At 41.1% G+C, this 25,834-nt stretch overlaps 1 protein-coding gene across 1 annotated transcript in view; it reads right to left on the bottom strand.

The window, feature by feature from the left end:
* Positions 1-832: 832 nt before the first annotated feature.
* Positions 833-25,834, bottom strand: part of LOC115797624 (short transient receptor potential channel 5-like) — an 88,539-nt gene continuing 63,537 nt past the window's right edge. The window contains exons 8-12 of the mRNA XM_030754221.1: positions 18,589-18,726; positions 14,494-14,692; positions 8,770-8,909; positions 3,946-4,146; positions 833-1,117 (exon numbers count right to left, since the gene is read on the bottom strand). Of these exons, the coding sequence (XP_030610081.1) occupies positions 833-1,117; positions 3,946-4,146; positions 8,770-8,909; positions 14,494-14,692; positions 18,589-18,726 (963 nt within the window). The remainder of the gene's footprint in view (positions 1,118-3,945; positions 4,147-8,769; positions 8,910-14,493; positions 14,693-18,588; positions 18,727-25,834) is intronic.

Below are 25,834 nucleotides of genomic sequence, written 5' to 3'. Positions count from 1 at the left end.
AACTGGACTGTGGAGATCATTTCTTCCAACTTGAACTAAACCTTCACTGACTGCTGCAGGAAAACTAGACTTAGATCGTATCCTGGTGAATATCAGCTGCACACTGTGAACAGCAGGCTGAGGAAAAACGTGTCTTTAGTTTGATGTCAGAGACTTTAAGCTCCTCTCTGATTCACAGCAGGGAGTCCCTCATGTTGATTTGGCAATTTTTAATGCCCTAAAAGGGATTTGTTTCTCTTCCCGGGATCGAACCGGGATATTTCTTTTGTTATGAGAACGTGTAAATCACTGTTTAGCTGATCAATCTTCACTACACATTTGAACAGGGAATAAACTGCAATGATTATATTTAGGTCATCTACAGGAGAAAACAGAGCCATCATTCTGTAATTAACATTTTAATTAACAAGTGAAATCCACTTAAAACCAGAGCACAGCAGATTGTAACCAGTGTGAGTACCAGTGTCATCATGACCTCCTGTAACACTAATGAAAGCTACAAAAAAAAGAAAATGTATCTGATGGATATGACGGAGGAGCAGTGCAGTCTAAAGGCGAGCTGCTGAAAAACAAAAGCATGAAAATTTATGATGGTAAAATTACCTGCAGCATGTTTTTTTAGATTGAATTAAATCCAACATGAGGTACGGTGGCTCCAAATGTACAACACTGTCCTGAGTTTCATCTACTGTCCAAATAATATGAAAATAACACAAGACATTGTAATGGCTTGGTAACATTTACTTCACAACATCCTACTAGGCTGGTATGAGGAACCTATCAATACAGCAGATTGGAGTTGGATTTTTGCCAGAACATGCTGGGTTTTCTTTTACTTTGACTTCTTAATATCTGGTTCAACAATTTTCTGTCCTGTGATGAAGTGCCAAACTCTATTGAATATAGGATTTGTCTTTGCAATAACTGGAAGCATCATTCTTAGCTTCAGAGAGACGAGCTTCATGTTGTCAAAGCAGGCATAGACACACATGATGACGTAGGGGCCCCAGCACATTAGCTCACAGCGGATGCCCTTGCAGTTGTTGGGTTCCTCTGATGCCTTGGTTTCATAGTAGAAATACAGCTGGTTCAAACCATTGGCAAACGCTAACAGGACCTACATAAGAAAAAAACATCAAGACTTCATTTAAACACTTATTCCAACACATATTCTTAGCAATCATGACACTCCACCCAGTGTTTTTGAGTGGTGTTTCACTTCGAGATTCCACAGATAAACCATCACAATATAACGAAATACTTATCTCTCAATATCTCTTAAAAAAAAAAAAAATCCTCAATATTTTTTCATTTTAAAGTGAAGCTCTTCACTCACTGTGCACATATAACATTTCATTTTTATTACAGGGATTGACCTTTAGTGCCTCCGGGCCATTTTAAAACACAGCTTTCATCTCAAACAGGAGAGAACTAACATGAGTAGTGTTACATAAAGCTGCTACTGTGTGAACATGAAGTATTGCGGCGTAGGTGCCCAGGGCTGGCTGGGATTGGTTTTAAGACTTTCAGGAGCAAAGCAATTCACATGTGGATTGTGTTGTAGGTTAGGAGTTCCCTCGGGGAGGAATTAATGAGTTTCAGTTGTAATGAAATAGGCGTGTAATGTCCTTCTACAGCCAATCAAGGATGCAGCATGCTGAGAAATTTGCTTGCTTTCATCACCATCAAAAGATGCAGACAGTACTGGATAAAATGGAAACTTCAAAGCTTCTTAACAGGAAACAAAAGAGGGGGTGGCCCAAATTCAGTTCCTACTGAGAATCCATTGTTGGATTCCTTCCCATCTTTAGGAACTTGAAAAAGGCTTGACAACATTACAGGCGTTCGGTATGAGTGGAAAGTAACTAAGACATCACACTGTGCAGAAAGCTGGACTGAAATGTTGCATATCTTTTTCATCAGATGTGTGTGAGACATGCGACTGCATTCTGTGTAGACGCGGTTCAGGTGACATTCGATCACATTTAAAAATCACTGGTGAAAGTGGGAGCAGCACAAGCACCACACCAAGAGATCCATGAAGGTTATTTCCCTCCACCCATGAATGGAGCACTGGTCTTGGCAGGAACCTGCAGTTGCACAGTGAGGTCAACAACGCAGTTATCCACACATAATGATGCGCCCCAGAGGTCGTGCTGCCAATTAAGCTAATCATCCCATGGGAGGAAAAGTCAAATCTGCCCTTGAGAGGAGAAGGCTCAAAACTCACTGCTGAAGTGGGAAGGAGACCGTTCTCCTTAGGGCTAAGAGGTGGGATCGAAGTGGGGGTGGGATCGATCAGGGATCGACTCTGACCCCTTCTTGTTTGCAGTGGTGATGGACAGGCTGACACATGAGGTCAGGCAGGAGTCTCTGTGGACTATGATGTTTCCATTGTGATTTGTAAGTGGGGAGGAGGTGAAAAAAGCACCTGGGCAGGTGGAGGTATGGGTCTAACAGTGAAGATGCAAGTGGAGGTGGATACCTGGGGTCAGCCATCAAAAGCGATGGACAGTGCACGAGAGTGGTGAAGAAGCGAGTGCAGGCAGGGAGGAGTGGGTGGAGGTGAGTGTCACGGGTGATTTGTGACAAAAGGACAGCAGGAAGAGTGAAAGTGAAAGTTATAAGATGGTAGTGGGACCTGCTATGATTGATTGATTTTGATCGATTGATTGATTGTCTTTATTTCGGACAAATAAAACAACAAACCAGTATACATATATTGGCATATATGTATACACACATTGGCATATATGTATACACACAGACATGCCTATGTATACACATACACACATATGTGCACAGACAAAATCAAAATCTCCATGCACGAAATGGAGTAGGAAGAAGTATGTACATACTTATTAATCTCTGCCCCATGCTCAACACTATTAATATACAAAGTCCACCTTCACCCTCATATCCCTGGAGGCGGTGGCACTGACAAAAAGACGGGAGGCTGAGCTGCAGGTGTGTGTGTGTGTGTGTGCGTGTGTGGGGGGGTGTAGATGTAGCTGAAGAGCTGCTTTGTCCCTAAAAGTTCATGGCTATAAGGAACAAAATGATGGTGAAGTAGTGGTACCCATCTGATGACCACTGGAGCTGATCTATGAGCACTACAAGACCATTTTTTTTTTTAGGAGGACAATGCATAAGAAACTGTACTTGTATGTGTTTTTTTGCTGTTCACTCAAGAAATTAAAGGAGATCTATTGTACAAAGTTTCATTTCTATATTTTTATGCATTCTTAGTTTCAAAATGAACTTACTAATAAAGCTGGAATTTGAAACATTAAGGCTATGCATCCATCTATCCATCCATCCTTTTCTAACATGGTTATCCAGTTCAGGGTCACAGGAGCCTATCCCAGCTGTCAGAGCCAAGAGGCGGGTCCACCTCGGGCAGGTCACCATTTAAAAAGACACTATTACACTTATTTGCTGTTTCACATCTTTAATGTAAGAGAGACTTATTACAGCCCTTCAGTTCATCCTCACAAGCAGTCTGACCTCCTCTCCCTCTAAATTTATTTATACTGTCACAGAGTGAGTCAGATGTTTTCTAAGTGAACATAATCATATTCTTTTCCTCTAAAAAAAAGAACAAAAATACTGTAATAAATTATTCATCTATCAGCTGAAACCAGGACTGAAAGATAAACTGATTAAGTGATGGTACAGTTACAGGTCACTGGCTCTGCATGGAAAACTGTCCTTGGAAAAGAAGTCTGAGCCCACAGTGCCTCCAATGCATCCATCAGCATGCAAATGTGTGTCACAGATAAACCGCTGTAATAATGTGTGTGTGTGTGTGTGTGAGAATGCAGGCGGTGATGTAAAGCTTTACAAAGAGCCATAAAATTGCCAGTTCATTCACCACTGACACGGTACATAACAAAAGTATTTTTCCCATTAACTTACTCCAGAGGACAGTTATGAATGTCTTACCAGACAGTAAATAAAGAGAAACTTGAGGATGTCCAGCAGCATCCTCCCTAAGGAGATCTGCAGTGGCCCGAGGTGGGAGTTGGCGGTAAAGAGGGAGATGAGTCTGAGAGAGCTAAAGATGTTGGCGATGGCGAACAGAGCCTCGGCTATCAGCGTCGGGTGCCACATCTCCCACTCTTCCCTGGGCCGAGAAGAGTTATACTGAAAAAATAAGAAATAGAAAGGAGATAAGAAGAGAGGAGGAAGGAGGTGAGAGTAACAGCAGAAAGGAAAAAGATAAAAGATACAAAAGCATTTAGAGTTTTTTTTTTCCCATAGTAGATACTGCAGAGCAACACAATATGGGAACAGTGATACAAGTTTTTCTCCATGCATCAAGTACAACACTTAGGGCACGACATGTTGAGCCTAACTCTACAGAATGCTTAAGAGACTCTTCAGTTGCTTATACTCCACCTCTCAACCGAGGTTCATCAAAATTGACTTGGTATTTTTTTGTGTGCTTGTCTAATCTCACAAACAAACATCACAGAAAATATACCTCCGCCTCCACTCTCTCTCTCTCTCTGGTGGAGGAATAAAACCTTTAATGATGTCCAGTCTCTGTGCTAAATTATGCTAAACATCTCTGGACTGAGTCAACCTTCTGTAAGAACTGCTGGGGACACAAAGTAGGAAGGACCCCAGATAACTTTTTTCAACTTCCAGGCGAGCAACTGAAGCAACTACCAATGACAGCAAAGGATACCACTGATTGACATATGAGCTGGATGTAAAGGGCCTACATTTGTGGATCAACTGGAATCTCAGCAGTCAGCTTCAAAGCAAATCACTTCCAGTGTGGACACAGTTTAATAAAGATCAGGAGAGCGATCAGAGAACAGAAACCTTCAGTGTTTCTACACACACACACACACACACACACACACACACACACACACACACACACACACACACACACACACACACACACACACACACACACACACACACACACACACACACGCACGCCTGTCTGGGCTGCTGAGGTATATTCATTCTATTCAGTTTTATTTATGTAGCACCAAATCACAACAACCATTGCTTCAAGGCACTATTGTAAGGTAAAGACCCTACAATAATACAGAGGAAAACCAACAATCACATGACCCCCTGTGAGCAAGCACTTGGCGACAGTGGGAAGAAAAAAACTCCCTTTTAGCAGGAAGAACCCTTCAGCAGATCCAGGCTCAGGGAGCAAACTATGCTTGGCCCTTGCCCGTGTCGTGTATCCTTACTGGTGGCTTGGCGGCCAGCTTGGTGGTGTGGCGGCTCTGATATCATTCAGCTTTCCAGTGAGTGCCTTGCTCAGCTTTGGACTCCAACTTCATGGTCTCATCAAGTTCTGCAGCGCAGAACAGGGAGCGCAGCTAACTGCTAACTACTGTCCAAGAAGCTGGAACATCACTGAAGAGTCCTCTTGTTATTGCTCCACTCTGTACTTGTCACAAAGTGGGCCTGCTGCATCTACAGAGGGACGCTCTTTTATTCTTTCAGAAAAACTTGGGTGTGTCTCCTTTCACAGGTGCACTCTGCTGCCACAAACAGCATCTTTCTGATATCTTTCAGAAGACAGTCACATGTATCATTTTGTGAAGACCACGTGTGTGTGTGTTATCCTGACATACTACAGACTTGAGTGACACTGACATCACACAGTAGTGCAGGTATCCAAAATGTTGGAGAATTTCTTGAAAGATGAACACCCTCTAATCCCCAGGAACTCCCTCAAGCTCTTCGCTGAGCCTTTAAATCTCAACACAGTTCACAGTTGAGATCTTGTGTTTCTCTTTTTGCTGTTTTTAAGTCCACATTTTCCTCTGCCCCCAGCTTTCCTCTCAGTCCGTCTTTATGCCACGTGCTTGCACATCTCCCTCGTCTCCTGCCACTTCTTTCACTGTTAATCCTTCTCCATCCTAAGCTCTCTCTTCAAGCTTTTATTCCATATAACCATGATAAATAACCATTCATCACCTCACCCCACCCCATTCTCTGATTCTGTTACCGTTTCTTGCTTCACTCATTTCTGTGACCGCTTCCATCCCATTTGCACCAACCTCCTGCACATCTCTCTCTCTCTCTCGCAGTTGTCTCATGCTTGGCTTCCTCCTCATTCGGAATTCAGCCATTAGAGTACCACAGGACTTGCGTCTCGTTAACTCTGCCTCTATTAGCATTCACCGTCCTCTCAAACACACACAGACGCACACACGTATATATACACACACACACACACACACACACACACACACACGTATGCAAAAAAACAGGGGGGCGACCAGAAACAGAAGGATGCACACAGATGCGCTCTCATTAATTTATGGACTCTCTTGCACCTTCTCTCAGATGCGCTCGCTCTGTGTGTGTGTGTGTGTGTGTGTGTGTGTGTGTGTGTGTGTGCGCGCGTGCGTGTGCATGTGTGCATGTGTGTGCGTGTGCGTCTGTCTCTCATGCGCACAATGACAGAGCAAAACCTTGTGAGTCTGCTCTCTGGAGGATTTTAAATGTTGATGAATATTTAAAAGGGAAAAATGAAAAAAAAATGACGGAAAACTAAAATATATTGTGCGTGCAGCTGCGTCTCTTTGTGTGGGCATTCGTTGTGTATGGCTTTGTGGATGTTTATCCCTGCATGAATGCAAGCTTACAGTTGTGCACATTGCATCTGCATGCATGTGCTTCTTAAGTGTGTGTATGCATGCGTGTGTGTGTAGGACCTGTGTAGGAGGGCCACCCGCCGCCATCAGTGACTCACAGCTGCCGCAGATGGCCCAGCCGTCTGGCGTGTGTGCATGTGTTTGTGTGTGTGCGTGCGCGCATGTGTATGATTACACTGTTTGCTCTTAATAAAAGATAAGTCTTATATGTATGCAAAGTGTGCAGCTAAACAAGGTATCATTAAAGCTAAAAGCTGAGCTGTGAAAGGAAATTAGTGAAACTGTGAAATTATGTCTCCATAATAATGTGTGACTCTCAGAGATTAACAGCAGCAAAGGCAGTTAGCTGCTTTTAGGTCAAAGGGTTGCATTTCTCAAAGGCCGTGGTTCAACTCATTTTTATGGTGTTAAAAATAGGTGACAAATAAAAGGAAAAAAGGGGAATGACTGGATGCATGTCAGATACCGGATGCTGTTTTGGGCATTGGTGTGTGCATAAAAGAGCTCACCTCCTGTTTGTGTAAACTGTGTCTCACGAGTAAAACTGAAGCATTTTTAAAAACAGCCACTTTGCCAATAAAGTTTTCCAGAGAAGTTTTTTTCTTTTCTTTTAATATTTAACCATTCCTCTCATTTGCAGCGCTGATCTGACTCTTTAATGTGGTTGTCTTTTTTGGCACAGTCATGCATTTCTTGACAAGTTGCCGCAGCCAATTGCTGGCAAAAGCATCAGTGTGTGCTCACGAGATGCAAACATGGAGCTCACTCTTGAAGCCACTGCCCCGTAGTGCTGCTTCAGCTTTAACAAGCTAACATCTGTGTTTCTTTTAAAGTTTAAAAAGTACACTGTACTATATGCACCTGCTCCCTGTCATTCTGCATTCCTATTGGTTGTGCAAATATACGTATATCACACTGCTGCGTGCAAAAGTGCACCCTGGTTGGCACACTTGTGCCTTGTTGTGCTACAGTGGAAAATTATTATTGCGTGGCACAAGCCATATTAAAAAAAAAAAAGAGCTGTTTCTTTGTCTGGAAACTCCTGCTTAGCAACCAAACTTGGCACAGAGCTACATCTTAGTGTACCAAGTACCTCAACTACTTATATCTATATTATCTATATCTAGATGTTATGATGTCATCCTGTTGCCTAGCGATTACCTAGCAATGGTTAAAAGTGACCTGTTTTTAGCATTTATGTACCTATAACACCTTAGAAAAGCATTGTGTCATTTTTATTTCATGGCATCATCATCTAATTAATATCTACAAAATCAGCCTGACGGGAAACCACCTAGCAACAAGCTAAAATGACCCATTTTTAGCCTTTATACACCTTAGCCCCCCCATGAAATCATCCTATCATTTGAATTTCATGACAATGACGTCTCATTAAATTAAACGTGCTTCTCTAGTCCAAATATGTGCACTCATCACCCTCAAATAAACAACATAACAATTGAAAGTAGACACTCTAAATCAGGTGACCAAAGGGGGAAGTCATGTTGCCAGCCTTGATATACAGTCTTTGCTGTCAGGGGCGGGGCTTGCTCTGGCTCAGCTCAGAAATACTGAATCGAACTGGAATGTTTGGAGTTCAAGTTAAGGTCTGGGGCTCTTTTCTTATGGTGGAGACCACGGCTAGCATTTGAATGCAACATTACATTCTATCTTCTTCTTCTTATCAGTGGTTTTAATGCCATGGCTGAGTATTGGAGCTCTGTAACACTGCTAGTAGTGAAATCTCCACACTTGGTTTAACAGTTGTCTTTCTTCTTCCATACAATGCAAACAAAAGCCTTTAACAGTCATTTGTGGAGTGCCTGTTTCCTGCTGTTCCACGAATGCATCATTACACAATCAGCATGTTTCTCAGTATCATTTTAGTTTCATTTCCCAGCAAGAACATTACGCACTGATTACTTCATAAACTGACTGATGCTTTATATCGCTCACTGTGCCCATCATTCTCATTCCAATCCTCCTCCCCTCACTTTCTCTCGTCTCTCACGCGTGCGTGCGTGCACACACACACACACACACACACACACACACACACACACACACACACACACACACACACACACACACACACACGCACGCACACAATCATGTAGGCAACCTTTACCTTTACATAGGCCACTATCTTCAGAGATATGGTGGCCAGATAGAGGGAGTTCATGGCAAAGTCCATCAGATTCCACCAATCATGGATGTACTCTGTGAATCCCCCGTCCCACATCTCCTTAATCTCTGCCCAGATGAAGCCTGAAACACACAGACGCACACACAGTGCATACAGAGCTGGTTATTTGCACACACAGTTGTGCATATATGAGCATTTAATGTCATCCATCAGTGGTTTCTGTTTGCCTCATTTCTGCACTGTAACAAAAGTTTTGCTGAATATTTTCCTTTGGCAGCAGCTTCGAAGCAGTAAGCAGAGAGCCAGCATATTTGTTCTGTACGACTGGCTTTAGATAAAGTAAATAATGCATAAGTCATTTTCTATTTAATATGCTCTCCCTGGAATATTTGGCTCTCTGGGTTTTTAAGGTTATGTTACGACAGGTGGCCTTGGTTAACCTGCTTTTAGCCATAAACTTGACACCAGTCCCGAGTTTGCACAGATCAGTTTGCCTCTGCAGCATGATGGGTCAGTGGTTTGGGGTGTTCCAGGAACTACGCAACCAGAGGAGCTGCCAGTTAGTTCTTCCCAAAGGTTTGGCAAATTAGACTGCTGGTTTCTTTTTGAAACGAGAACTGGCATGTGGTTTATTAATGCTGTGGATGTTTAGAGAGATGCAGCAGAAGTGCAAACGGAGACTGAAAACTATCAGATGGTGGTTTCCTCAGTCGATCTTCTGGGGGTTTGAGAGGTTTTTAGAACATCTAGAATTCCAGCTCCCCCTCTGACCAAGCTACAAAGCCCAACACTGTTGTTTTTGAGATTAATAAATAACAATATTTCCATTATGGCCATTGTCATTTACTGGCACAAAATGAATCCAAAATAATAGATTCTAAGCTTAGTTCTGTCAAAAGGCAAAATATCCTGTTCAGCATCATGTTATATTTATAGTTTTGTCCAGTTTTTTTTTTTTATTATTATTACTGTACATGTTAACCTAAAGATTGACCACATATCACATAATAAATATTGTACCATAATGTAGTGAAAAACATATTTGCTTGGCAGGCAACAGGTTAATTTCCAGCCAGAGACAAATCCCCTTTTGGGGTGCATCAGGAAGGGCTTCTGGCATAAAACTAAACCAAAGATGTGAAGTTACTGACTGTGGTGACAAAGAAGCAGCCAAAAGTAGCTTTGGAGTATAGAGTGCGCATCTTAATCACCAATTTTCTGCTGCTATGAACTAGGGCTGCAACTATCAATTATTTTAGTATTCTATCGATTATTCCATTGTTTAATTAGGTAACCAATACTTTTGTCTTATTAACAGTTCATTTGCATATTTTAACTTCCGTACGGCTGATTTTTTTCTGTGTGAAACAAACAGCGGTGGATGGAGCAGCTACAAAGTTCTCTTTTGTTCACTTAACACTTGCTGATCAGGTGGTTGATGAAGGACCTCCAGCTGTTTCCCAGTAAAGGTTTTAATGGTTTCCTTTCGCTCCACCTGAGCTCACCGTCTCGATAATGCCTACGCCTCTTTGCACTTGCATGTGCACAGACAGACTGCATGTAAAACAGCTGCTGCTGTTGCATTATCTGTGTTTTTGTTGAGAAACTCTGGGCTACATGAGCTTAATCCTTTGTATTCACAAGAATCCTCCTAAATACGTTTCTACTGCAGGTCTATTTTTAGTTGCTAATCAGGGATTAAAACATTAAAAATATTCTGATGGAGCCCCTCAGTACTGACTGGGGGTTTCTCGTCATTACTGAACTTTTGCTAGTGCTAATGGCAGCGCCTGCTAGCAGATTGTAGTGATAGCAATCTGTTCTGGTAGCTATCAACTGAAATTCTCAGCACAGAGAGCACAACACACACACACACACACACACACACACACACACACACACACACACACACACACACACACACGCGGGTGTAGAGAGAGCAGTGGAGGTGTGGAAAAATGTGTCAGCCCCACATTAGGAGCGAACCTGCTGTAAATGCTGACCACTGATCAGTCATTTGGGAAACATTTAAAGTTGCCTCTTACTGTAAAAGTTCAATTCAAATATTAAACAACTCCAAAATACTAAAAAGTAGAAACAATGAGTGTTTTCTCTCCAAAAAATACATTTAAACTGTTTTGCCATTGATTAGAATCAAAGAGGCTGCATTCACTATTCAGAGATATTCAACAGCAGAAACATTTGATCTGCCATTAAACTCAAGACTTTTAGCATCTCTTATATATGAACGTATACAGATGTCCATCTACAACAACACTGGAGTGTATCTTTTGTATCGCCCACAAACAACATCCTTATACAGCATCCCTACTTTGGTTTTATACAGGAAGAAAAAGTTAATGCTGCTTTTATTATATTAATCCAAACTTGATTCTAGAACAAAGAGTATTTATAAAGAAATGTTAATATTTAATGAAGTATTTAATTTGGAAAAAAAAAATTCTCACTGCCTACTTGTTGCTCATCTTTCAGTCATCAAGTTAATTTTGAAGAAGAACAAGGCCCACGAGGCTTTAGACAAATAAATGCATACATATGTATATTTACATTATACAGATAAATAGACCAGTATCATCACAGACAATGACACAAACCTTCGTTGACCTGTAAATAATGTTTTCTCTCCAGAGTTCAAAGTGCTTTTACAGCAACTTCACAGCTATTCTTTGGTATTTAATGCAGCCGCTCATCTGAAATAACTACAAAATGAAGCAACAGAAGAAAATGTCCCAGTTTTTACCATCAACATGACAACCACTTAACGGTAAATCATGTTTCTTTTTGTCAAAAGTGTTTTGTAGCCGAGACTTTCAAAGCGAGGAGAAAACAGCGGAAAAAATGATGGAAGAGAGCAGATGGTTTTGTATTTTTCCAAGTGATTATGGATTGCATTTGGAAATGATTGGTGTCAGCTCTGAGAGAGAAGATGGAGATGTAATCACTCATATTTCACACCCACCCACCTACCCACTCTCTCACAGACACACACACACACACACACACACAACCAACTCCTCCACAGGCTTGAAAGCAGCCGACCACGCACCCCCACATCCACGCACTTTTACAGACACACTCCAGGGCCTCTTGATGATTAGCAATCAAAGAGAAAAAAGAAGCAGATAAGTTTTTCTTTATTAATTTAAATATGCTTGTTTTTTTTACTGTCAGGAGACAGTACTGCTTCTTGCTGCGCAGTGACTCACTCAAGACTTTAAATGTGAAATTAGCTGTTAGAGCTCTACTTAGAACAGTTGATATGAGTCACTTATTAAAGACATATGAAGGAACAAAGTGTGACATATTTTGTTTGTGTATTGCAAACTGTGTGTGAGTGCTGCTTAAATTTAGAGAAAACATTTTGAACGAAAGCTGGAACGTGCTCACAAACTAGTCGTTTTCCTGCTGATGTCAGTTGTTTTGGACAATCAAATGCTACTCCATGCACCACCTCCTGAGCCAAGTCCCGAGGTCCTCAGCCTCTACTTGGCAAGTTATGAAACAGATTTCCCCAAGTTCTCTTCCAGCCATGTTGTTCCCTCTAAAAGGTTACAGAGCCCATTTCTGTAACAGTATCAGACAGCTGGAAGAAAACTGATGCACCAGAGCCTGAAATCTTTGTATAAAATGGACCTTTTTGGAGGAAATTTTTGAATATCTTTTGATGTGTTCATTAAAATGAGTCTGTTTTTTCTTTCATGATTGCTAAATATTGGTAGAACAATTTTATAAAGACAAAATTTATATTGTTTTAGTTTTAGGGTGGGTGGTGATGATGACTTAAGACCTCACAGGGTTTACCTGCCAGATTCCTGGTAAAAAAGTGCGATTGTGCCCACATGAGAATATCATGCCTGAAGAATTTATAAGAAGGTGTTTGCCCTGTGTCCTCCTTCCTGCATGTTCTATCCAGTCAACACCCTTGGCTAAACCCAGCTGAGTACTCCAGTAGCATCGACAACCTATCATTGCGTGCTGCATGCGAGAAAGGGCAATTGGAACTGAATTCATGTGTAAAAATGACTAATTTCCTGTGACTCTTTGCCCTGAGATCCCTCTAGTTTTGCTGGGCGCAGTTCCTGGAGCCTGCAGCAGAGATGTGGAAGGAGCTCCAGAGGTTGAGTGAGCTCGCTTTCCAACATCGCGCTCTCAAACTGTTTTCAAATTTCACAGTTGTGAGACACTTGTGGACATTTATCAGATCTCACAGTTCCCCACGGTGACACCAAAGTCTTTCTGCAGTAACTCACACATTTCTCCCCGTTACTCCCCATCATGTGGACTCAGACTCTAAGCTGCAGATTTGGTGGAGTTACCCTTTAAGAGTCAACTTCGATCATCAACCTCTGAATCTTCTATGTCCATTATGTGACTGTGTCCTTTTGTTTTTATCTTTCTCTTTTGTTTGGTTTGATCTCTTTGTATACTATGCTGGGTTCAAGCTACTGAACCCCGTGTTGCCTCCAATGCATCCATGACCGGTGTGTGAATGTTAGGTCAAAAGGTGCTTAGACATAGAAGAAAGTACTTGTATAAATGTGCGTGCGAATGGGCTAATGAGGCTTGTAGTAAGAAAATGCTTTGAGTGTTCAAAATGAGTAGAAAAGCACTTTATAAGTAGGAAGCATATATATTCGGAGGAGTAATTAGCAGACGTGAAAGAGGTGGAGCATAAAAGTGTTGGGAAAAGAACAAAGAAGCATGTTATGTGAAAAGCTCTATGAGCTGGTTGATGTTGTAAGGTACGGTATGCTTGGGTAGAAAGAGGGAGCGCTGCACTTTACTTTTCTGTGACATACAGAATTAGATCCTTCCAACCTTCCTTCCTCACTGCCTTTCTTCCCACCTCCCAAAGTACTCAAAACACTTACATGCTCCAGTACAGAGGGTGGTGGTATGCATGATTTGCAGACTGCACCACAGCCAAGGAACAAACAAGAAGCTTAAAAAAAATCCAAAACCATCAAAAATGGTCTGCAGCTCGATGACTTTATGTAAATAAAGCTGAGCTGAGGTGAATATGTCAACTGTTAGAATATAAAGATGCTTTTTGAAGACATTAAATCAGAAAGCCCATCGTTGTCTTTGGAGCAGCTTCTCTTCTCTCTCTCTGAATATAAATGTGGCTCAAACTGTGACCTCAGGACTCTAAACTTTCAATCACGGTGTCACAAAACTCATGTGTTTCAACTATTATGTGAAGAATGCTTCTTCAAAGGGTATTTTGACACCTTTGATGGCACAGATTCCTGTCTGCACAAAAAAAGAAAGAAAGAAAAAAAAGAAAAAGAAAAAGACAGCTGCTGCCCCGGTCTGTGAAGTCTTTACGTCCAGCAGAGCAGAGCTGAGCAGCACAGGCTCTAAAAGCTGGATTTAAACTTTGGTCTTGCCCTGGGTAAAACTTTGTTTTGTAGGCAGACAGAAGACATCTGTCGGATCATGAAAATCCTTGTAAAGATGCAACCCCCTGTTGGATAACAGTCAGTGTAAGGGATGATATGTGACTGAATTACAACAGATAGAAACTTACAACAGATCTGAGGTCAGAGCTGCAGAAACAGCAGCCACAAACAGAATGGCCTTACACCCAGATAATTTTAGCAGGTACAGAGTTATGTATCTAAAATACATAATGATAACAATAATAAAAAAAACAACTCACAAAGGAATATTCTGAAAACTTACCTAAGACCCACGGCAGAATCATCCACTCCACGATGGTGGGTGGCGGTCCCTGCATGTGTAGGTTGGTGCGGGCGATGTGCTGCGAGGCCAGCAGCAAGAGGAAGAGGAAGGTCAGGTAGGACGCCGTGTGACAGATGAACTTGATGAAGGGCTTCTTGATGAAGCTTCCAAGAGCACTCTTTGGAGCCAACAGGTAGATCTGAGGAGGAGGGCGGGAGGAGATAAGAGGGAGAAATGGGGGAGATGGAGAGGAGGACCAAAGGAAATAGGAAGGATTTGTGAGTGAGAGCAGAAACAGAAGAAGGAGAAGCAAGATATGAGGGAGATTGTTCCTAAATTATCGATAAAATAACCCGAAGATGCTCGACACCCACTCAAAGTGGAGTAAAACAAACAAGAATTCGGTCATTATGTAACTATTAATGAGTGTAAAACAAAAAAAACCCAAAAACCATCTCAGACACCTGTTGATGTATCAAACTGGTACTGTTTCCTCAAATATTGCCCCCCCCAGCCCAATTTTAGCTTAAACCATGAAACAGAAAAAAAAAAAAAAAAAAAAAGATTGTACATAAGGCAATAAATGTTCATGCTCAGCCACCGTCACCTCGTGTGGCTGGAACGCTTCATCTGTCGGAGCTGTTATTGTTATCGCTGTTATGATGCTTGTTTACTTGTTCTGCTCGTCTACTCGCTGCTGGCAACCTCAGCTCACTCTGAGTCACGCCAGAGATGCTTTTTAAGTGGAACAGAGTCACAGACAGAGTCAGGAACAATAAGGCCGAAAGAGAGAGAGAGAGAGAGGCAGATAGAGATGTGTTTAAATACACAATTAAAACATTAATAACTAATCCCACCGCGGCACCACTCTGATTATTGATATGTAAGCACTTTGCGTTAATTATCTTACTCACATCAGCAATAAAGATGGCGTGTTATTTCCTCAATTAAGGCCAGATTGGATGTCTTGCCGTGTAAGTCTGAGACTTTGAAGATGCCACAAAGGTCACAGTAATAACAGAGGTGCAAACATTTCCCCCTTTATCTAATTATTCTTCCTGTTAAGCTCCATAGAAACTGAGGGAAGTAAACTGACACCAAAAATGAGCTGTGCCAAAAAAGACTTACAACAGCATTCATCTGAAAAAGGAAATTTGAACATTGGCTCTGAACCGCCAGACTAATTATTGGGTTTAACATGGATTTATGTTGAAAATTTATCCCTGAAATTGATCACAAGCAAAGAAACTGCAGTAAATGTTTACATTTTATTCGATTTTATCCTTAGGGGACAGTCGGGTAACATGAGCCAGTGGGTAAGTTGACTCATTGCTGTATTTTGGCAGCCGTGCCCTTTCACTGTCACGTGACCACTCGTTTTTAGAACCACCATCATTTCTGCCAGACTGTGAAAAGGAGAAACACATGGCGGGGATGGCAAGCACCAATTTTCTTTAAAAACTGTTTTTGGCTTGTCAGAGTACAAATATAAGATGTAATGAATTCTCCTGAAGATTTCAAGTGTGTTTTTCCCCTCTTGACTTACTTGCGGCTCTCTCCCTCTGCCTCAGATCTCCTCCTGTCGCTCTTTGGAATACCCTGCCTGCTCTCTCTCGTCCCCACCGACCCAGTCTTAACCCCACCGCTGAGTTTTCTGCTGCACATTCTTGGATGTGTCAATAAATATTTTGAGCAAATTCCTGGAGTTCTCTGCCAGTTCAGAGCTGTCACCTCAACAATAAAAGTTTAAACAAGTCTCTGTCAATGAGCCAGATAACTCACAGACTGCATGAATAATGTTGGTCATCTTGTGATCATGTGAAGATCTAGGATTTACTCAATGGTAAGGAAGCAGTTGGTTTCTGTAGTGTGACTGTGGGAGAAATGGGCAAATATAAAATTCTGATCAACGTGGAAAAAAGCTGCTATGCTGCTATGGGCAGGCCACTGGGATGGAAAATCTGAAAAGGATCCAGCCACAGGATTTTGGGGACATTTTTGTTCTACTTATAATTTTTGATGTCACTTTAGTTTCAGTTCAGACTTAATGGCATCAATAGACATACAATTTGTACTATATATTAAAACTTATGGTGTCTCCTGTATATTTTTTGTTTGTTTGTTTGTTCTGTAAAGCCAGTTTAAGTCCTCCAAATTCCACTGCTGCGTGGCTGACAAACCCCTGTGGCTCCTGCTGCAGATGATGGACCAGCAGGAAGGTAGACACATGTATTTTAGCCAGCCACCAGGCATTCATCAATGAAACTGGCTCCAGGGTGGAGCCCCATTATCCGCAATCCAGGATTCTGAGTACCTTTGTGTAGCAGTCATAAGAATCTTTTGATTGACTGTGAAGACAAAGTTGTCGGGTCATCGATTGATCAACATTCCTACCTTTACTTATGGCAACCTTTACTTATGGGTAGTGACTGAAGGCATAAGATAACAGACAATTGTCAACGGTGATCTTCCTCCACAGGATTTCTGGGCTCACCCTTAGACGTAGGCTGAGAGCAGTTATTTCGGAGCAGCTCAGAGTTAGAGCACACCAACAAGAACCAGTTGAGGTGGTTCAGCATCTGAGCAGAATGCTTCCTGAATGAAAGGTGAAGCATTTCAGGCAAGTCCAAAGGAGAGCAGACCTCAGGACCCACCACAGCGATTATGTCTTTTGGCTAGTTTGTGAATGCCACAATAGCCTCCTGGAAGAGCTGGAGGCGGTTGACTTAGGAGAGACAGGTCTGGCCATCTCTGCTTAGACTGCTGGCCCCATGACCCAGTGTTAGAAAATAGATGGACAGTTTTGTACACAATTTTGTTTCATTTAGCTTTAAGTTGCTTTTTATTTAAGTCTGAATTCTTTATTTAGTTTATCTGTGGTCTTTCACAATTTAGCAACAGCAAATGTAACAGGGGAAAAAACCTGATGTAACTCACAACTCAAAGGTTTTAAAAGCTTTTCAGTAAATGTCTTGGTGGCAGGTACCGCAGGGCATGAGAAGCACATGAACTGACATCATAATAGACAGCTGGTCATAATGCTTTGCCCCATGACCATAGACATACAAGTGAGTGTCTGCAGTAGTAGAGATCAAACACATTTCATGAATCCTGAGCGACGCCTTCTTGAGGAATCATGGCTGACAAGGCCTCCCAGCTCCCCCCACTCCCTCTCCTTTTTGAACCTTTGATATGGCATCAACTCATGAATCAGGGGCGGGGGGTGGTTGAATTTAGCTCCTGGTGCTTATGTCCAAATCAAGTGGAGAATAGCTGAAACAAAAGCAGACCCCAGCTGCATCCCAGCAGCTGCAATCTCAGTCATGGGTCAGCAAGTTCCCAAAGAAAAGACAGATAAGCCTCTGAGTCAAGACTGGAGGAAAACTTTGTCTTTGCATATTTAACTGTTTCATCTCACTACAGTTCCAACTACCTGAACAGAAACCTTTTCTGAAATGAAACCACCTAAAAGGAAAAAGACCCGAATAAAAAATATAACAGTCTCTGTCTCTGACCTCTAGTATCTTCCAATTCCCCTTCAAAACATTATCTTTCATTTTTGATTGTAATCCAGTCAATAAACAGTGACTTTAGCTTAATTACCACCTGAAAACACAATCTGAAAAAGCAGCAGTTTGGATGCAGGAGCTCCCTGTTTACCTTCAATGTTTCTTTCATCTCCTAAGTCACTCATTTCCTTCTCTTCTCTACACATTTCCTTTGTCTTTCCTCAATTTTAAGCCTTCTTTGTTCCTTCACTCAATCTATCCTATTTTTTCTTGTCTTTCTATCGAAGCAATCATTTCCCAATTTCCTCCTTTTCTCATTTGTTGTTCCCTCCTCCTGCAATTTATCCCTCCCAATACCACCTTGATTTCTTTTTCTCAAACTCCATCTTCCTTATTTGAATGTTTCTGAATCTCATTATTTCCACTTTTCTCACTTCCTTTCCAATCTACCTTTTCATCTTCTCTTCCTGCCTTGCTTCTTCAAATCTCTTTTACTTATCCATTGCTGTCGTTTATTCCACTTTCTTCACATTTGTATTCTCTATCCTCCTTCATGCCACCCTCCATTGTTCCTTTTTTCCCTTACCAATGAGAAGACGGGAAACAAGAGTCCGATGATGAAGCAAGTGACCAGTTTGACCACCCAGTGTCGTCTCCTCCAGCCTGGGAAGCCATCATACCACAGTGTGGCCAGGAGCTGCTGGCAGTTTGGCTGCGCCACAAACTGAAAAGAGAGAAACAGAGAGAAATAGAGTTTAATGCATGTGAAAAAGCCCTAAAATTGGAATGTCACTTTGGGAGGTTTGAAAACAATAAGCTCAGCGATCATCTCTCAGTTGGACAAAGAGATTTTAAAGGTAGCTCACACAGCATACAGAGGCTTTTGGGAAAGTGCTGCTGATGTGAAACTATATAATATTAACACATTAAAAAGCAGCTTTATGCAGAGTTCACATTTCAGTACATCTTCCAAGTCTCATTAAGTTACACATTAAAGCTTTTGATCACCCTGACTGCTTGATAAGTTCATGGAAATCCTTGCTTCTCACTGCTCAGTGGTTTTTGATGTCTAGAGCTACATGCTGTAAGTGGAAGGTTTTAAGGTGATTGTCCACCAAATATTCAAGTCTGCTTCACTTTGTTCACTTTTCCCATACACAACATTTTTTCTGCAAGTATAGCATGCTCCAAGGGTCTGCCATTTTGTTTCATACATCTTCCTGAAGACTGACTACATTTTGCAGACGTCCTCCCTCTCAGGCAGTAACTGTTCTCACTGAACTGTTCTGACAGCCACTGGATGGATTGCATAGAAATTTTCGATAGACATGTCATGCTCCCTTCCGGATCAATTGTAATCACTTTGGTTATCTCTGACTCTTCCTGTAGCGCTATGATTAAAAATACAGTTTTAGTTTGGTCAAGGATACTAAAGTCAAAAGTAGACTGTTATGGCACTATTATGGCACAGCAGCGGCCTGTACAGAACACAGCAGGCATCATCTGCACTGAGTAACTGATTAAAAGAAGACTTGGGGTGGTGGTGGGTTGCAAAGTGGCTTGCCCTGAGATTTGCCAGGTGGATGAGTAGAAGGGTATAAGCTCATGTGATGATCAGGTGCCATGAATGTGGCTGAGCTTGCTGAACAAATGCTGCACTTGATTTTCACTAATAACCTTTGTGCCAATCTTCTATCAGAGAGAACATCTTATAAAGCACATCATATATTTTAACTTGCTAACTTACTAAAGGTGAACACAGGAAAAATACCTTCTTTTTTTGCAAAAAAGAGGTAAAGTTGAGGAGAAGAGGAAAAGCACTGATGACAAAGAGGATTAGTGGTGAAAAATAGAAGAAAGGACATGCAGACAGTGGACGAGGAAAGAAGAGCAGGGAAAAAGGAAAAGTAAGAAAAGAGGTGAGGAAAAGAAAGAGTAAAGAACAGGAGAAATGAGGAAAGGAAAGACATGTTGGAAGTCAAATCAAAGAGGCTGCCACACTTTCATCTTTCACCCTTTTTCTCCTTCTATCATTCAGTCTATATAATTAAATCCTTTCGTTATCCACAGTCACACATTCCCGATAGAGTAAAACATGAGTGGCTATTAGTGTGTCCTCTATTAGTGGTAGTCGGATATCAGAGTGAACTGTCATCTTGTTAAACTCCATTTCCATCTTCAGTGTGACACTGACGCCTCTGACTGACTTTCACTGGGGATAGGATTTGATTTGCCCTAACCAATCACGAGAGAACAACATATCCACCTGAATCTAAAGCGATTAACTCGACATTGCTGCCTAGCATTGCAATCATACTGGTTTAAAAGTAAAAAGTTAAGTACAGTATAAAAAAAAACACACACACACACACACACACACACAAAAATGAGAGACACATTGAGCATATGTCATTTGCTGATCCTCTGGCTGCATTTGCTGAGCACACAAGTTACTAACAAACCTTTTAAGACAACACAAGGGATATTTAAAGTCACTCAGAGCAGACTCGCATTTTTTACAGTCAAAGAAGAGCAAAACCTGAATCAGTCAGCTACACAACATACATTCACACAAACATGGCAGAAAATGCATTTAGGCATGCAGACATGGTCAAGAAAACCTGCTGAAGTTCAAACCAAGCATCAGAATGGGGAGGAAAGGTGATTCAGAATGCACAACACATCAAACCTTGAAGCACACGGACTACAACAGCACAAGACCTCAACAGGTGCCACTTCTGTCAGCTAAGAACAGGAAACTGAAGGAACAGTTCAAATGGGCTCACCAAAACTGGACAATAAAAGATTGCAAAAGCATCACCTAGTCTGAGGAGTCTCAATTTCTGCTGTTACATTCAGATGGTTGGGTCAGAATTTGGTGTAAACAACATGGAAGCATGGATCCATCCTGCCTCATATCAACGGTTTATGCTGCTGCTGGTGGTGCGATGGTCTCTGGGATATTTTGTTGGCACACTTTGGGCCCCTCAATACCAACTGAGCATCATTTAAACAACATAGCCTAGCTGAGTATTGTTGATGGCCACAGTGTACTCATCTTCTGCTGGCTCATTCCAGCAGGATAAACAAAGCATTTTTTCCACTGAAATCTTCTATTTTTTTTCTTTCCACATCTAGTTTTTACTGTTAATGTTTCATATTAAAAGTGCTGTGAAATTAAGGCTTCTGTGCACTAAAAGACTAGAGGGCTTTTAATTTGAAATGGATACAAAAAGGGGACTACAAAACAAACAACAAAAGAGAAGGCTCCTGTTGCCTTTAAGAGAAGCCTGCTTCAAAAAAAACAAACAACAACCCCCCCCCCCCCCCCCCCCCCCCCCCCCCCCCCAAACCCTGCTACCTTCTGAAATAAAAGGCCTAGCTACTTTTAAAGGAATAAAAACACACAGAGAAACTCTTTTTAATGGCTGTTTACCAGCAGAAATACCAGCAAGAATATATATTTTTTTCTCTCTCTCCAGTGTATGTCACAAGATCAGCACCATGGACAGCTCTTTCCACACTACGCCACACGATGCTGCAATGTTTGAAGCAATGCGGTAAGAACTGAAAGACACAGTGTTACACAGAGAGCCTGTGTAGTTATGGACAGTCCAGATAAAATGTGCCAGGATCAACTAAGCCCACACTTACAAAGAAAAAAAAAACAAAAAAACAAGGAAGCGTAGAAATCTGCAGTAATCAACAAATGTTCAGCCGCCAGAAAGCAGCAGAGGATCATTTCTAACTGACAGGTTCAGGCTTCAGGCCTGATTTATTTATTTGGACGTTTTCCTTTTTAAGCTATTAGCTAAATGTTTGGTTAATAACAGTTTCCTGTCCTTGTGTGAAGGTGGATGCACCAAATTGAGCTGGATGTTTATTTAGCTCATTTATCTAAAAGGATGCTTTGTTTAAGGGAGAAACACATTATTAGCATTCTCTCACATGCATACAAAGACACACATACATACAACTTGGAGTGATTGATAACCTTCTGTCTCCGAAGCCCTTTCAGAGTATGAAAGTAATTTACAATCCTGGGATTTTTACCAAGATTAAAGCTAATCACCGAATAGCAGGCATGAGGAGGGGAGGAAGTAAGTAAATTGGGAAGTATTGGAGAAAGAAGGAAAAAAAGAAAGACAGACTTGGCAAGAGCAAGGAAACAGAGGAAGGGAGAAGAAAAAGAAGGGCACAATGGGAGAACAAAAATTAGAGAAAAAGTCAGACAAAGAAGAGGACTGGTTCTTGGTGACTCAGAGGGCAGCTGAAGGTCTGATGGGGACAAACAGCCTTTGTTGTAATGCCAAGAGTATTAGTGGGTGAACTGTAATGAGATGTAAATTGAAACAACAGATCAGCTACAAACCTGTCAGGACTGAAAGTAACCTTTGGCTTGTCATAAAAACTCACAGAGGAAGATAAAGCTTCCACAGACTGACCCACACGATACTTGCTGTGGAGCATTCATAAGTATAAAGATTAAAAATGATTTCTCTGTCTGCACTCACGTGTGTCCTCAAGCAGCAAATGTACTATATGAATAATACATATTAAAGTTATGTAGTATAAAAAAGTAAAATGCAATAACCAATGAGAAAAAAAACCCTGACAAGTTATATGTTTATTTTTTTTGTTCTCATTGGTGCTGTAATCATATGCTGTATCTTTACTTTAGAATGAATCAGTGGCATGGCAAGTTGCACATGTTCAGAAGTCAGTGGCTAGCACTGCAAACACTATTTCATTTCCAGTAAGAGACAACACAACCATGTCACATACTACTACAGAACATCGGCATGAAGAGACTTTACAAAAAGGCAAGCAGGGGGGAGCAGAGCTGATGACTTCCCACATTTTAGATCTCACTTGGCAAGCACTGTTCTCCTTGCTTGCCCTGACAGTAAAAAAAAAAAAAAAAAAGGTGTGTATGTGTGTGTGTGTGTGTGTGGGTGGGTGGGTGGGTGGGTGATGGGGCAGTGGGGTTGTTGTATGTATACTTTTTAAGCCTGTGTAGATTAGAGAAAATCCAAAATAAAAAAAAAAGTGTGCCCCCAATTCTTGTATTTTAAAGTAATTAAAGATGTATGCTGTATAATTCATACACCATGGGAAAAAAATAACAGCTCTAAGAAATCATTTAAAGCCCCAAATCAACATGGCATTCATGTTCGTGATGACTAGATATAATCTTCCAACTTGAAGTGTACGGACTTTCTTTTTCAAAGCTAAACATTTGTACTTTTTAATAGTTTGGTGACTGATGTTGTCATGTGGTGCCATATAAATAAAACTGAATTGAATTGAACTGAAAAGCTTTAATCAGGATGTAAAACAAATTGGACAAATGACTCATATCTTTAATTGGAAGATTCATCGATTTTTGCTCTTTCCACCTACTTAGCATTCTTGATTTTTTTTCCACCCCTGCTAATAGGGGCCATTTAATGGACCAATAACATCCAAGGCGGTTGAGATTTCTTTCTCCTCTTTTTTAAAATCACTTGTCGTTGCCACATCCCAAATTCTCATTTTTTTTCTTACTGCCCTTGGGTTCTTTGTCTCTCATCCATCTTTTTTATACTCTTTTTCATTGTGATCCCCTTCCTTTTCTTTTCTCCACTACCATTTTATGTCCTTATTTGAATTTGTCTTAGATTCCAACTCATCTTGACTGATTCTCTCCACCTCCTCTTTGTTTTGTCTCCTCTACTTTCCTTTTTACTTCATATTTGCTCACATCTTTTCTGTTCAGTTGCATTTTCCCCTCAACCCTTATTCCTTACTCTTTCTTTGCTCCATCCTTTCTTTCTATCCCTCCCTTGGCTCCAGCATGGTATCCTGTTGCCATGGCAGCAGTATGCTAATGAGGTAGTTGATCTTTTGGCTCCACTAAACTACAGCAGTCTGCTCCTTTTTCTCCTTTGCTGATTCGGTCTCAGTTTTTGCTGAGCGTCAGTAAACATGCTTGTCATGGTTTGCTGTTCGCACAAAAGCACTTGACGCAGTCATAACAGCAATATTTGAGACAGTTTCTAAACCAATCAGAAAGCTAGATCAGATCAGGAAGGAGAAAACAAAGAAGCAAACAGATTTGAGACATAACTCTGTTTTGGGGATATACAGAACAATGTGAGACATCACTGATGTAAAAACTCATGTATAAACTCATGATGAATCAGCCTTAAATTACATAACACTCTGGAAAAGCTGGGGCGGTGGGTGGTCTGTTTCCTCTTCAGCGGTCAGTTGGCCAGCAGCATGGAGATGATGTAAATATATATACCGTCAGTTCTGATTTGCACTTTTAATTGCACTCTACAAGTTAATTATTTTCTGAGTTAAATGATTCAGGATGCAATTTGAAAAGTAAACTGTCACATATCATACACAAACAAAACAAAACAAGACCAGCAATGGACGCTGACAACACAGACAACTGATATACTCACCCAAATTCCCAATCCTAGTACAGTATCCATTCAAAATGAGATCATCATTACTGGCAACACCATCCACACATGAACACTTATTGGGTTTTGATGCTCTCAAACATTCTGTAACTGATCAGAACTTCTTTATTTTCCATGTACTGAAATGAGTCTCACTCTCTTCGTCTTCCTTGCCACCACTGGAACAGTGTCACTGCGCCCCCATGATAAATTTCCAGTTTGACTTAAATTGATTACCACGGCCTCTCTCCGGCACTGCTCCTCTCTCCCTTTTCTTTGCCTCTTTTTCCCAGCAGGCTGGGTCAGTGGTGTGAAAACTGCAGAGGATAAAGTCTTAAACTTAATCTCAGTGTGCCTGCAGCACTGAAACCACACTCTTTCATGCTAATCCAATAGCAGCTTTACATAACACACACTACTTTCAGTGGTCGGGGCAAGAGAGAGTTGTCTGAAAATGACTTGAAGGGATGTGAATGAGGAGGTTTTCTTGTAAAGGAAATCAACCAACCAATCTGGGGGAGAAAATTATTTTTTTTAATCCAAACAGTTGACTAAAAATTACAAAAAAGCAGCTTTTACACCTTCAACAACTGTAGCCTTTTGAATTAAATAAGCAGATCCACGTTTTGAGAAAAACATAGATATTACCTTTCTTTCTGAGTGTGAAATGGAAAAAAATGGGACTTGGACTTAGGATCATGTAAGAACAAGAGAGATGTATTTATGCTGAATTACCTGTGCAACCTGTTTGGGTCGCAGGCACAGTTTCATGCTACCGTGTCAAGAACACTAGCAAAAAGAAAAACTAGAGAAAAATGAGTCAGGAGAGAAAAAGGACAGAGCAATGGTCTGTGGGCACTACTTGCTGAATTATTTCCTTTTTGGGGAATGTTTTTTCTTGTTGTGGCCTCTCCGGTGCACCTGTTGCCACTTTCATTTGCACCAAAGTGGCTGAAAGGGATTCACAACGGTGGGACAGGCTGATATCCCCGAACTTTAATAGACTTTGTTACACAGTGATGATCAAGTCTTCCCTTACGTTTTGTGAGCAGAGTATTTTATCATATTAAACGTTTGTGTGGAATTTTATTAGGTCAGACTGAACTTTTAACTTTTGACTACCAAAATCTCATCACTTCATCCTTGAGTCTGAGTGAAGAATTGTGACAAAAAGAAGTCCGTGATGATCAGGTCTCAGCCCTTCTGCTCCGACACACTTCAGAGTGTCATTGAGGGTGAACTCTTTTACCAATATTAGAGGGAAAATATGTATTTGATGTGACTGCAGAGCTTTTTAAGTCAACAAATAGGCTTGTTTATTGAGATTTCACTGCTTCTCTTCTTTTATAAAACATTTAAAGAGATGAACACAGACAT

The sequence above is a fragment of the Archocentrus centrarchus genome, chromosome 18 (assembly GCF_007364275.1).
Source record: "Archocentrus centrarchus isolate MPI-CPG fArcCen1 chromosome 18, fArcCen1, whole genome shotgun sequence".
Lineage (NCBI taxonomy): Eukaryota > Metazoa > Chordata > Actinopteri > Cichliformes > Cichlidae > Archocentrus > Archocentrus centrarchus.
The sequence above is the reverse complement of the archived record's forward strand: the minus strand, read 5'-3'. Positions and strand labels throughout refer to the sequence as shown.